The following is a 13407-nucleotide window of genomic DNA, read 5'->3' as shown; positions in this document are numbered from 1 at the left end:
TAAAGATAAGTGGGGAGGGGCAGTGTGGCAGGAGGGCAATGTAGCCAGTCCTGGTCGCACCCAATTGTAGTGCAACCTCTTACCTATGTGGCACCACAACGCGGTGCAGGTAAGATCCATCAACAAACAACACCTACAACTACTATGGATGCATGATGATCATCCCAACATATAATAGCTAATTAATTAGCATGCTCAACAGGAATTTATGAAGGTCAACATATGTCGAGGATACAGTAATAATACTGATCTAATAGTGGATACATATATCAGGATAAGATAATGTATGTCAAACAACATTTATCACTAGTATCAACAGAGTAACTGACATGATTAGCAAAGGTATCAACATGATAGGAATCAGAGCATCACAAGGTCAACAGGTAAGTATCCAATGATGATTATCAATAGGTACCAACTAGATCAACACCTCAAACAATATGAGTAGTAACAGGATTGGTAAAGTAGTAACAAAATAGCATTAGATCATGTCAAATGTCAACTAGGTCATCAAAGGTCAACTAGGCTAACAGCAGGAGCAACAGGATAGTTATTAAATCATATCAAGGGTCAACTAGCAAGTAGCAAGCAACAGATATCACAAGGTATCCACAAGATAAGCATCATCAGTAACAAGAGTATTGACAAGATAGATAAAAGCAACATACAAGAGATCATATTACGGTCAAAGATAAGTATCAAGCCATGAATCAAGCAACGACTATGATAAAAATAGTAATAAAGTAATCATGCACTACGAAAGGAGAACCTGTGTTGACCAAGCACAGAAGTACCCACCTGAATTAGACGACCGTCAACAACAGAATCCCTAGAAGCACTCAAACTCCGTGTATCTCAAGACCAACAAGTTACAATCCTGTAAATTACAGATATGACAATGCTAAATATAATATTCTACTAAATTTACAATAACGTAAATCCTAAACCAACATTTAAGTTATTCCAACCCATCCAACTTAACCTAATCCCAAAGTTACCCAACTTATCATTTTGTTTAAATTCTAAGTAGATCAACCTAATCACCATTCCCACAAAATAGGGTTTCAACCCAATTAACCTTCAACTTGATTCCACAACACAACACAATTAATCCAACAGTAACTAATATTAACCCCCAATCCAAAATAGCTAATCAACTAAACAAAACCAAGTTATCTATATAGATCTACCCAACAAAGCTACAATCCATTGCTAATTAGGGAAAGCTTAACCGGATTTCAACAAGCTTACCTCGAAGATAATGCTGCCCTAGATCGGTTCCAATCAAGCCTTAGCTCACGGCTGATCATCAATGGCTTCACCCCCTCCCACAGCTCTGTTCCAAAACAAGAAAATCCAATCACACGGGCACTGCAAGGTATAGGGATCCCACCTAAAACCTCAAAATCTAGAACCCTTACCTTAGATTGAACCCTATAGAGCCCTGATAAAGCTTCGGTTCTTTTTCTTCTTGCTGCTGCCACCTCCCTCAAATTCCTATCAGATCGCATCAATTTCCTGTGAACAGGGATAGCGATCAAATCTAAGGAGAGTGAAACCATTCAATCAGTTCAACTCAAAGAATCGAACAACCAAAGCCTAGACCTAGCTGAGGAATCCCTTACCTCACAGCCTCAAATCGAACCGATCAGATCTCGGCGAAGGCAGAGGAGGAACGGCGGTCGGCGGCCTGTGCAACGGCGAAGAGGAGAAGAAGAAGAGGAGGAGGCAGCAGTGGCCTCATTCTTCTCGCGTGCGGCGACGTCGGGCGGCAGCAGGGCAGTAGGCGAACACGAGCAGAGGAAGCGGCGGCGATCCAGTGGCATTGCGGCGGCGTCGGCTTCGGCTGGTGAAGATGGAGAGGCGGCGCGAGGAAAGGGGAGAAGCGGCGGCGTTCGTGCGATGGGGAAAAACCAAAATCATGGTTTGGAGAGAAAACCTTCGGCTACTGTAGCATATAGGGTAAAGGTTTCTTAAGGCTTTTCTTAATGGGTTTAGATCCAATAAGCCAATAACCATTAACCCATTAATCCTTTAACTATAATAACCAGCTTTATTTAATTAAAACCTATTATTAATTAGGTTAGGGATTAATTAGAATTAATTTATTTTCAATTTAACCCCCTAGGTTTTCGGTATTTTACATTCTCCCCCACTAACAAAAATTTGGTCCCCAAATTTATTTTCTTCATATGACGATACATAAATACTGTAATAATATACTCCCATATCCGACTGATATCGATATCTCCGGAAGAAACCCGACTGGTTTCCGTCGTTCAACCTTCATCGGTTGACATATTAAATATCGCGCAACAAAGTACGCGATATCACTTCATGCCGTTCCACCCATAGGAGCGATTCAGGTTCCGATACATACAAGTACCAACTAGATGTATCACAACCCTAAAACGGTATGCCTCCTACAACAACTCGTTAATCGGATACTGCTCTGGAATACAAATTCGTTTCTCAAAATGAATTATTCTATCTACGTCACAACAAAACCCTAACTGCTGTTCGCAATCCATCCTACTGTAGATACAACGAAAATGATGTCGCTAGACAGTGTCGACTTAGTCTTCTCCACTAAAGTTGACCGAGCAACCATCGAGACAAGAACACCTCAATGAGTCCGACCATGCTCCACTAACCCCAACTTGAATACTGTCAGACAAAATCAGTGACCGCAACCAACTGACTAGCTAGAATCCCACGATATTCCAGCTAAGCGCATTCGCTACCACATTAGCTTTCTCTGGATGCCACTAGATCTTCAGTTCCTCTAACTACTTCAGAGTCATCCAATACGGCATCTTAGACACTGTTGCAGTGCCTGGAATCACCTCACTCATAAACTAAACCTGCCTCTGGGACGGCAAGCCAGAAAGCTCGTCCGGAAACACATCCTGGTGCTCTCGGACGATACGTACATCAAATGAACGAGGACCACTCCTTTTTTCCGTTTTCTTCCGAAATAGTAATTAACATCGGCACCTCCGTCTAACCTTTACTATGCCTATATTGCCGAAATAATGGATATTTGTTCACTCCTAGTACCCACGAATTCCCATGCGGGTTGATCCGTAGGTCGGATGGTAACCACTACAACTCGATAATTCATCGTAGCATGATAGTGACTAACCAATCCATACCAAGATGGTATCAAATTCCATCACATCCAACACCTAAAGATTCACCGTAAGACTGTAACCATCGAAATCCAACAGACATTTCCTAATCTCCTGATTTATAGTCAACACTTTGCCCGAAGGTAAAAAGACTACCAACTACACGATCTAATCATCAGAATTCGCTAAATTCTCCCTCAATATACTCTAGACAAGAATGAATATAGACTACTCGTATCTATCAGGATATCAGCAAATATATAGCCTAATTTGAAACCATACTCCAAGCAATTGATCCGTCGGCCAACTGTGTCTCCTTCGAGTAATGGCATAGACCCGACTAACTTCCACGCTAGCAGGCTGAGTAGTTGAATGAGATGTGGTCTGCCTCGGCTCTGACCGGAACTGGCTCTGGGGTATAGATGTCATCTGCAGAACATAATGAGGTACGCCGTAAAAAGTCGGTGTTGCTGGTGGCTAGTGCTGCATCGGAATCGTTGCATAATAGATCTCTGACTGGGGCCGCTGGTACTATCTGGTGCATCTGTCCTAAAGATGGTAGAAATCTCTGTTGCTGAAGTGCTTTGGTCTTTTGTGTTGTCTTCTACGATCGCTCTGAGTAAAACGCCCTTCAAACCAGGTAGTATCGGTGAACTCCAACTGAGCTCTCCGAGTACAGCCCTCCGCGTCTTCCACCTCGTGATGACCTGATCACGAAGGTGGTACACTGCTAACTTACTTGCTCTACCTCAGTGCCAAAGATACATGCAAAGGTATCATTCAAGCTCTCCCACCAAAAGCAGCAAGTTATGGGTCAGATCCCCCATGGAATAAGTCAATCTATCCTTAACGGGCGTTGCCAACAATGATCTCCGACTCTTGTTCACCGTCTTGCTAGAAGTAACCTGTAACGAGTCCGCCAACGACAATCCACAACACGCACAGAAGTCTCCGGCTCTACAAACCTAATAGGTCAACTTTGTAACCGACCTCTTGGTTCTGTACAAGGGTCTTACTATCACATGATAATATATAACTATAATAAATTTCTAGAACAAGGATAAATGTGCTCGAAATTCTTACTTACAACTTGCTTGGAGAATTCGTGTCGCTGTCTGTCCATCTCACATCTAGGATCGAATACTCAAAAACTCGATAAAACCGATATGGCAACATGTTCGGTGAGAAAACAACTTTAAACCCTAATATTAAATACGAAAAACATCCTAGACCTAAATGCTTAACTTAACAAACCTGCAGATGCAATACTAAATACTGAAGACTCCGAATACATAATAAATCCGATGAAAACCGAAAATAGCCGCAAACGTAATCATAAATACAACAAAAATCTGACAAAATCTAATCTGCTCTGATACCACTAAATTGGTATCAGACAAATTTAAAAATGCAACGATGACTCCGAAAAACTACCATGAACCGTAAACTTACGCTCTGATACCAATAAATTGTCACACCCCGAGAAGGCCGTCCGAAAAATTTTGACAGCATCTCCCTAGTAACTATGACAATTCCCTAAATACATGCACAAATACGCAGCCACAAGCAGCCGAAAATAGGACTACACGTCCAATAGATACATACAACTGCAAACAAATATAGAATAAAGCCCACACGACCACACAACAGCTAACACATGCATACTACTCAACATAATCAAATCTTACGAAACAAAAACATCGTAAATCAAACAAAACGAATAATCACAATGTAAATCCAACACAACTACTGAAATATGACAAACCCAACCATGACTATACTACTACCAACAACCGATTACTGATGTGAGACGGCAGCAGTCGACCGAAACTCCAAGCTCCAAGAAACCTATCTGCTACCTGGGGAGAAAATAAAATAACCTCAGGGTCTGGGTAATGAGCATTAGATGCTCAGTGGGTACAGGAAATAGTGCATGTAGATAATCAGAAGGAACAACAAGGATATACAAGTCTGAGTAAACATGTATAGAAGAAACAAGATATCATATACATGGTAGCAGGTATCAACAGAGTATCAAGAGTATCAACTAATCAAGTATGATATATCAACAGGGATGATATGAAAAGATCAAACTGTGCAACAGGTATGGAAATCAGCTACATGTAAGCATGTATGTAATGTCATACAAGTGCAACAATCATAGCAAATAAATGCAACAATCAACAAGCATATGAATAAAATAAGCTATGTAATAATCCTACCAACAAATGCATGTAATATGCATCAACCAACACAATCAAAATATCCGTCACTGTCCGTACTCGTCGTCCCCAGTCACTCTCCCAGAGCTCAGTGAATTGGGGGGCAAGACAGGACATATTGAATAGCTCCGACAACTGACCACTAAAGATAAGTGGGGAGGGGCAGTGTGACAGGAGGGCAATGTAACCAGTCCTGGTCGCACCCAACTGTAGTACAACCTCTTACCTATGTGGCACCACAACACGGTGCAGGTAAGATCCAACAACAAACAACACCTACAACTACTATGGATGCATGATGATCATCCCAACATGTAATAACTAATTAATTAGCATGCTCAATAGCAGGGGATCAACATAGGTCAATGAGATCATGGTTAAGATTATTCTAGCCAAGAATAGATCAGATGGAGATCATACAACAGGTAACAAGCAACGAATGAGATGAGTACCAACTGGATAAATTCTACTGCAACAAAGGTATCAGCATGATATCAAATAGATCATTATAAGATCAAACAACAGGTATCAAGCAGTGATCATCAAGGGTATCAACTAAATACTATCTATAAAGCACGGATATTAACAGAATAGATAGAAAAGCAACAATACATGCACAGAAAAGGAATTCCTGTATTGACCAAGTACAGGGTACCCATAACAAGGTATCATAGATCAACAAAGAATAAGGGAGACTGTGTTGATAGCCAACTGAGCATATCCAAGGTCAACGGTTATGTATCAAGCAACAAGTATAATACTGATAACAAAGAGCTAACAGACAGATGTAGCAAGGATAACAACAAAATATCTAACAAGGGCAACAAGGATAATAATACGATAACTAACATGGGTAAGAAGGACAACAACAAGATTATTAATAATGGATAATAAATCATGCACTAAATGAAGTCTGTGCTGACCAATCACAGAAGTATCCACCTGACTAGACGATCGTAGGCACAGAACCCCTAGAAATAAGCTCACTCTGTATAAGAGGACCAATAAAGATCAAGGTCCTACAACAACGATAATACAACACTTACTACAGCCATAACGTATCAAATGACAGTAATTAAATTCATGATTTACTCCAATCCATCCAACTAAACCCAACCCTAGGTTAATAATCAATTTCACATTTAACCTATCAAATCAACATGTACCAACTTAAATCTATCCCTATCAAGGTCCAACAGCACCACTAATTTCACCCTTATGCACCCTAACTAACTTCCAACGGTAACCACGATTAACCTTAAATCCCACATAATTAACCAACTACAGAGAACCAAGTTATCCATATCAATTTACCCAACAAACTACAATCCATTGCTAAATAGAGAAAGCTTAATCGAATTTCAACGAACTTACCTCACTTCTATGCCAAACCAAGCCTTAGCCCGCGCACTACAATAAATGTGACTTTCCGCAGCACGTCATTAACGACGTACAATTATAGCCTGTTGTTAATAGTGGTTTTTAAGACACACCAAATATGTGCACTGCGGATAATATATTATATTTTACATTTACGCACCTAATATGTGCGCTGCGTGTATAACTGTGTGCTGCGAATAATATCTTTTACAGCGTGTAAAAATTATACGCAGTTAAAAGAAGGTTAAAAAAATAGTATTAACAACCCACATGGATAATGCGCTATTAAAAAAATATTAAAAATCCTATTTTACTAAAAGACTCGGCTTTACTGTTCGCTCCCGTCCTTAGGTTTTTTTCCTCCTGATCGAGTCGCGACCGCGCCTCTTCTTCGCGAGATTCCCCCTCCGACACCGATCTCTCGCGCTCGCCCGCGCGCTCGGTCGGCCCCCTTCACGAGATTCCCCCTTCGCGAGAATCATAAAGTTACCTCCTTTCTTGCTTCATGGATCTGTGGATGTTAGTTTCTCTGGTGGGAATGGCTCCGTCGGGCAAAAGTTGTTCCCTGCAGCTTCACTACACTGCGTCGCAGGATACTTTCACTGTGGAGCGAGAGCAATGAAAGGTAAAAGAATGGTTTCTCGCTCAGATTTTTTATATGCCCGTAGGGTTGTAGTTCCTCTCCTTTGTGATTTCTCGCTGTGCATGCATTTTTTTCTTCCGATTTGACAGTAGTTGAGGAAAGATCAGAATGGTACTGATCGTCGCCAGGTTTGTTCTTCTCTTTTTGATGACTCAAATCATAAAGTTACCTCCTTTCTTGCTTCATGGATCTGTGGATGTTGTTTCTTTGGTGGGAATGGCTCCGTCGGGCAAAAGTTGTTCCGTTTGAAACCCTATCCGGCATTTTAGGGCTAGCAGTTCTGAACTCATTTGGGCAAGTGGGATTGAGAGTCTCATTGCGATTTTCTAGTAGAATGTTGTTTGTTATCTGAGCTAATTTTGGTTTTGCTCATGCAGTTCGAATGGAGGAAAGTGAGAGAGTAGGGGAACATGCTGAGAAGGGCAAGCATGATTTGGAGATTGTGATGGTGGATCATCACTATCCTGAGCCCTTGGCTAAGTATGAGGATGTCATTGCCGATCCGAAATTGTTTGTCGAAACACTTAATTTTCACTCCAGAGTTGGGACCAAGTTAAGGTGTGACTAACTCCCATCCTTTTTGCTGTGTTTACTTGAAGGAGGTTACTAGGAGGGAAATGAAACAGGAATACGTTTGCTCAATTTATTAAATGCTTAAACTTCATGTGTAGGTGGAAATAGATTAGAGGAATTGTCATCTTGTATATTTCCTTCCAAATAAACAAGCAAAGTTTGAGTTTCATTGTTTTCCTTTCTGTTTGTGTTCCTCCTTTTATTCAGGTAAACATAGTATTTATCCGTAAATTTAACTATTAGACTATTTACTTGTGCACGAAAGACCTTTTTTCGAATGTCTGTTCCTTGAATTCTGTATCAGGGCAATATTTATTGTATTAGAGCAAGCCTATCAGTCTTTAACCAGTTATGAATCACCTTTACTAAGCCTTTACGATTCGATGCAATGATAAGGAATGTAAATTTACTACTAAGAAGCCAAATAGAGTTATGATTCGAAGGTTTTAAATTAGGAAGCTATAAGTTTTATGATTCAAAGAGTTGTAAAATTTTACTTAGGTTTTAGTCATAGCACCCAAAGCTTCTTCTTCACTTAAATTTGAAGAGCCATCAACTGTCATGTAAACTAACTCCGAAGGGTGTTATATTGACTCGGTTCCCATATGGAGCATATCTGCTACCCAAATGGCAACCAACATCATTTTTCACAGCAATTCTTCACAATAAGGGCCATTTAATTGAGCCACAAGACTCAACCTTAGAAAAGCACCCTAATAACTTTACCCCTTCAAAAGAACTTGCTGCATACTACTGACCACAGCTTATGCTCATGAATTAAAACTGATTATACGAACCTAAGATAAGAACATAATAAGATAAACATGCAACCAATAGATAAACCCGATAAACATAATAAGAACATTTTGCCAATCAACAAAAATATTAAGACTTCTATTTGGATATGTCCCTTTGTAGTTATTTACTAGTCTAAAGCTCATCAACCTAGAGACTAGATTTTCTTATCTACTAATTGCTACCAAATTGAGAGTTCCATTGAGCACATATGAGAGATATAGCCTTGGTTGTAATGATTGTTCTAACCCCACTTCGTGATTCTAAGAATGAAATTATATGGAGTGTAAATTGAGAGTTCCATTGAGCATTATGGTAAGTGTTATTATTTATCAACAATTATGAATCCAAAATTTCTATACATGTGCTTATATATTATTATTTATTTCTAACAATTTTTATATATTTATATATGTCAAATACTTAAGGAAAAAGCAAGTCCTGTAGATACAACAATTACAAGGTCACAAGTTTGGATTGAAGGTCACAAGAAGAAAAATGGGGAACCTATTAGTCAAACTATTGGAGATAAAATAGTAATAAGAGTTTTCATACCTATGCTAGCACTAGTAATCAAAATTTTTTATTTTACAATATTTGCATGATTAGTATTTATGGAATCTGATTGGTGTTTATGTTTTTTCCCAACTTAGGTATTTATGGAATCTGATTGGTATTGTGTAGTTACGGAACAATCTGATCAATTCTATTGTTATATACATGTATATTTTATTATACTACATTTGATATTATAAGATAATCTTATTGTGTATTAGACTAATAATAACTAATTTGTTTGTCAAATTAGGTTGCTAGTGGTGGCATTGGAAGCGGTGTTGGAAATTATATTAGTGGCGATAACAATATTGCAGTTCAGGTAACTATCTTAACACAATATTATACTTTCATTTATTATTTATAGCATATTCTATTATATAATTTTTTTATTCATTAATTATTTTTTATTGTGATATAGTCAAAACTAAAGAAGATGACTGTTGAAAAAGTGCACCATACCTACATCAACCATAGAAATAAATTATAAAGAATGACAAGATATTATAGAGAATCAAGAAAGCATACAGCGTAGTGTGGATAATGTTGAGCTTCTCCTCTATAACCAATGGAATGCCGAACTCAGATGAGGGCTTCCACCATTTGAATAAGGGAGGGCGAGTGGAGGTTGATATTCTGCTTTTGAGTACCCTTTCCCAGCCAGTTGCCAATGCATTTAACTCGGTTTACCTTTCAAAGAAAAATTGACAATTGCCATAATTTCCCAGAAATTGAAAGAAATCGAAGAGGGAAGACATGGAACATAAGATTGGAACAAAAGTATTTCTGTCGAAACATAAATAGAACAAAAGAATGGAACTACGAAGAGGAGTCGGCCGACGAAGGCACGGGGGGCGGCTTTTTCTCGCGGGGAATGGACGCCGACGGCTCGCAGAGATTGTGTCGCGGCGGCGCGGCGTCTAGTACCGGCTAGGGAAGGTAGGGACCTTCGAAGATGAGTCGGCCGACGAAGGCACGGGGGGCGGCGTCTTCTCGCGGCAAATGGACGCCGACGGCTCGCAGAGATTGTGTGGCGGCGGCGTCTTCTCGCGGCGTCTGGTACCGGCTAGGGAAGGTAGGGATCCAATCGTGATTTTCGCCCGACGCCGTGGAGCAGATGAAGATTCAGCCGCGCGATTTTAGAATTTTGGAAAACGCGGGATGAAATTTTGGTTTTTGCTAGCGCCACGCTGTCCGCGGAGATGAACAGTGAAACTCCTCGCCACGTCGACTGTCGCGCACACAGTCGCGTAAACTCATCGCGCAGGATATCAATTATATATATATATATAATAAAATAATAATAATTTTGAATCTTCATTAAAAATCGAACGGCAATCAATGATTTAAGATTTCGAATCATAAATTATGATAGACTTTTTTTAAGCCGACGATGCTGAACAATGGTGGTGTTGGATTACGGTGGAGCCTTATCCGTGATGGCGACAGCGATTGATTGCAGAACGCCACCTCCCGTATCAAATTGAACTCGCCTTCCCTCTCTCTTTCGTCTCTTCGCCGGCTTCTTCCGGAGTTTGCCGTCCCCTCCGCTCGCGGCTCACCTCTTCCCACACGAACGATCCGAACTCGTTAGAGTTTCCAGTCAAGGTTGAACTTGGCCGATCTTAGATCTTGTTGATTTAATGTTTACCTCGGTGGTCTGTTTATCTTGAATCTTAGATCCTGTTATGATTTTGATTTGATTTTTTTACCTCGCTGCTTCTGTGCCGCTTCCTTTGAGTTTGGAAGGTAGAATTTTGCTATCGTGGATGAGTGCGCACGCTCATTTTCTCCATTTTATGTCATTGTCGTTGATTTTGTCAAATTTCTTGACCTTGAAATTGCCCTATTTTTTATCTGTTGAAAAGGATCGGAAGAAAAATCGCCTCTTCAATTGGCGTATGTAATTCTAAAATACGGCGTCGAGTCTTGAGCACCTATAAGAAACTAATTATGCACTTTCTTTGCACTGTTTAAACATTGAAGAACAGGTAGAAGAGATAGGTGCGTACTATGGCAGCTTTCAGATCATTTTGGAATAGCCCTATGGGTCCAAAAACAACTCACTTCTGGGGACCAGTTGCAAATTGGGGCTTCGTTATCTCTGTATGTTTCCTACCTTCTAAAATGCACAATTTCACGAATAATCGTAGAAAATCTACTGTAATATTCGATAGAGTCAATAGATAGTATACGGAATGATGAGAAACCACAATCACCGAATTGGTTTAAGAACAAAAAATCTCTTCATCCTTTCATGTTGTCTCATCTGTACATGTAAAATTAACAAGATTCGATGATGGTTGCAATCCACAACATCGGAGTGGCGGGCTCTGTAGAATTTTTGTTTGTTATTGTGCATTTTTATGTTGTTTGTTTGTTTAATGATTCAGGGAGGAAAAAGGACTTTTATTTGTAATTGATTGTGTTGCGAAATCAAATTTATTCTTCATTCTTTGAGCTAGGTTATGTAACTATGCTCTGCACATCTGTTCAATATGATTTTAGACATAAGTTCTATGTTCTTGAAAACTATATGTTTCCTCCTTTTCTTGAGTAAGTTGATGAACTCCACATCATTTTGCCAAGGCTTGGATAATCTTTTTTTTTTTTTTTTAAACGAATAATTTCAAGTTCGTTGAAGGAGCTTTGGTTGAAGCTTATTATCTTATTTACTGTCTGCTGATCCTTAGCTCTACTCTTTACTCGTAGTTCCGTGTTAGTCACCACTCGGGGATTTGAATCCAAAATTCTTTTAACAATTCCTTCATTCACTACAGCCCATATTTTTCATTAAAAGTTCATTTTATGTTTTAAGTTATTGACTTTTGACAATTGCTGAGGCTCTTGCAGGGTTTAGCAGATACACAGAAACCCCCAGAGTTGATATCTGGGAATATGACTTCAGGTCTGGATGACAATTAAGTGGGAATTCTCAGTTATATTTTTGGATATTGTCTTGAACTGAAAATTTATCCCATTGGTGGTGCAGTCATGTGCATCTACTCAGTACTTTGCATGAGATTTGCATGGATGATACGACCTCGAAACTACCTGCTTCTCGTCTGTCATGCCTCTAATGAATCAGTTCAGCTCTTTCAGTTATCCAGATGGGCGAAAGCACATGGGTAAGTTGGTCGTTCCGTAAGAAATTTGTTCCTTTCTAATTGAGAAGTGTGACGTTAAACTACATTTGCAATTTGATAGTAATAATGCTTCTTCTTGATGTGTTGATCGGTCACCTCTAAGATTAGTAGGTTTGAAGAACTAGATAACTGAATTAAAAAAATATTTAATTATCTCCATTCTCATTCTTGATGTGTTGATTTAGGTTTGCAAAATTTTTTCATTAATAACAAACTGATAAAGCTTTAAAAATAAAAACAAGGAAGGGGGTAGTTTTCTAGTTGACAAAAAGTTGATCTATGTTCAAGTTTTCAGATTAAAATTATCATTTTTAATACAATTGTTTTTGCCACAGGTACCTGGTCCAGAAGGAGCTTGAACAAAAAAAGCAGTAGACCCGGATAAAGTTCTAATTAAGATATGTTTTTTCTTTTCTTATCAATAAAATGATGTCCTTCGTCAAATGTGAGGCTTCTTTCCTTTCTCTCTCTGGAGTAGTCTAAACTATTATTTATTATTAAAGATCAATCTTTCTGTGTTAATCTAAAGTGCATCCCCATTCAATTTTGGACTTCAGTTATGCTCCTGTTTTCTATTTTTGATTCAGTTGTGTTTACCCGTTTGTTTCTTTGGAAAATAACATGAAGAATTTTCAAAAATCATCTAGAATCCAAAATATTACATATGTCCTTGTATAAAAACAATGACATTTTACATAACTAAGCACTTCATTTTCAATAATATTTGAATTATGCATCACACTTTGATATTTATTAAATCACTCATCTTTTTCTCATAATACCCTTGATCGAATTCTAAACTCCTTATACACCGAACCACAATTTCTTCGTTGGAACTACCAAACTATCACCTATATTAGCGAGCAAAAATTTACATGCATTCTAAAAAATATTTTCGATTTTACACATCATGGTCACTTACTTTATTGCCCTAAACTCCTATTATGGTGGCAAAAAAAAAA

At 38.9% G+C, this 13407-nt stretch overlaps 1 protein-coding gene across 4 annotated transcripts; it reads left to right on the top strand.

Annotated features, from left to right (window-relative positions):
* Positions 1-10724: 10724 nt before the first annotated feature.
* LOC141812627 (mitochondrial pyruvate carrier 1-like) lies at positions 10725-13001 on the top strand. 4 transcript variants are annotated; one of them, XM_074700640.1, is made up of 5 exons: positions 10731-10907; positions 11270-11405; positions 12153-12207; positions 12292-12427; positions 12781-13001. In XM_074700640.1, exons 2-5 carry the CDS (start codon positions 11313-11315, stop codon positions 12818-12820), a joined length of 324 nt encoding a protein of 107 aa, XP_074556741.1. In that variant the 5' UTR covers positions 10731-10907; positions 11270-11312; the 3' UTR covers positions 12821-13001. The 4 variants fall into 4 exon arrangements, with proteins under 4 accessions (XP_074556742.1, XP_074556741.1, XP_074556739.1 ...); XM_074700638.1 differs by having other exon boundaries at positions 10732-10907; positions 11291-11405; XM_074700639.1 differs by having other exon boundaries at positions 10732-10907; positions 11286-11405.
* Positions 13002-13407: the final 406 nt, after the last annotated feature.

Source organism: Curcuma longa, chromosome 19 (assembly GCF_044706935.1).
Source record: "Curcuma longa cultivar G26 ecotype Majalengka, Jawa Barat chromosome 19, ITB_CL_G26_1.1, whole genome shotgun sequence".
Taxonomy (NCBI): Eukaryota; Viridiplantae; Streptophyta; class Magnoliopsida; order Zingiberales; family Zingiberaceae; genus Curcuma; species Curcuma longa.
This window is presented reverse-complemented; position numbering and strand designations above follow the sequence as displayed.

Coding starts and splice junctions, on each gene's coding strand:
- LOC141812627 (XM_074700640.1), top strand. CDS start 11,313: ATGGCAGCTTTCAGATCATTTTGGAATAGCCCTATGGGTCCAAAAACA. Junction 11,406..12,152: donor ATTGGGGCTTCGTTATCTCT/GTATGTTTCCTA, acceptor AGGCTCTTGCAG/GGTTTAGCAGATACACAGAA. Junction 12,208..12,291: donor ATCTGGGAATATGACTTCAG/GTCTGGATGACA, acceptor TTGGTGGTGCAG/TCATGTGCATCTACTCAGTA.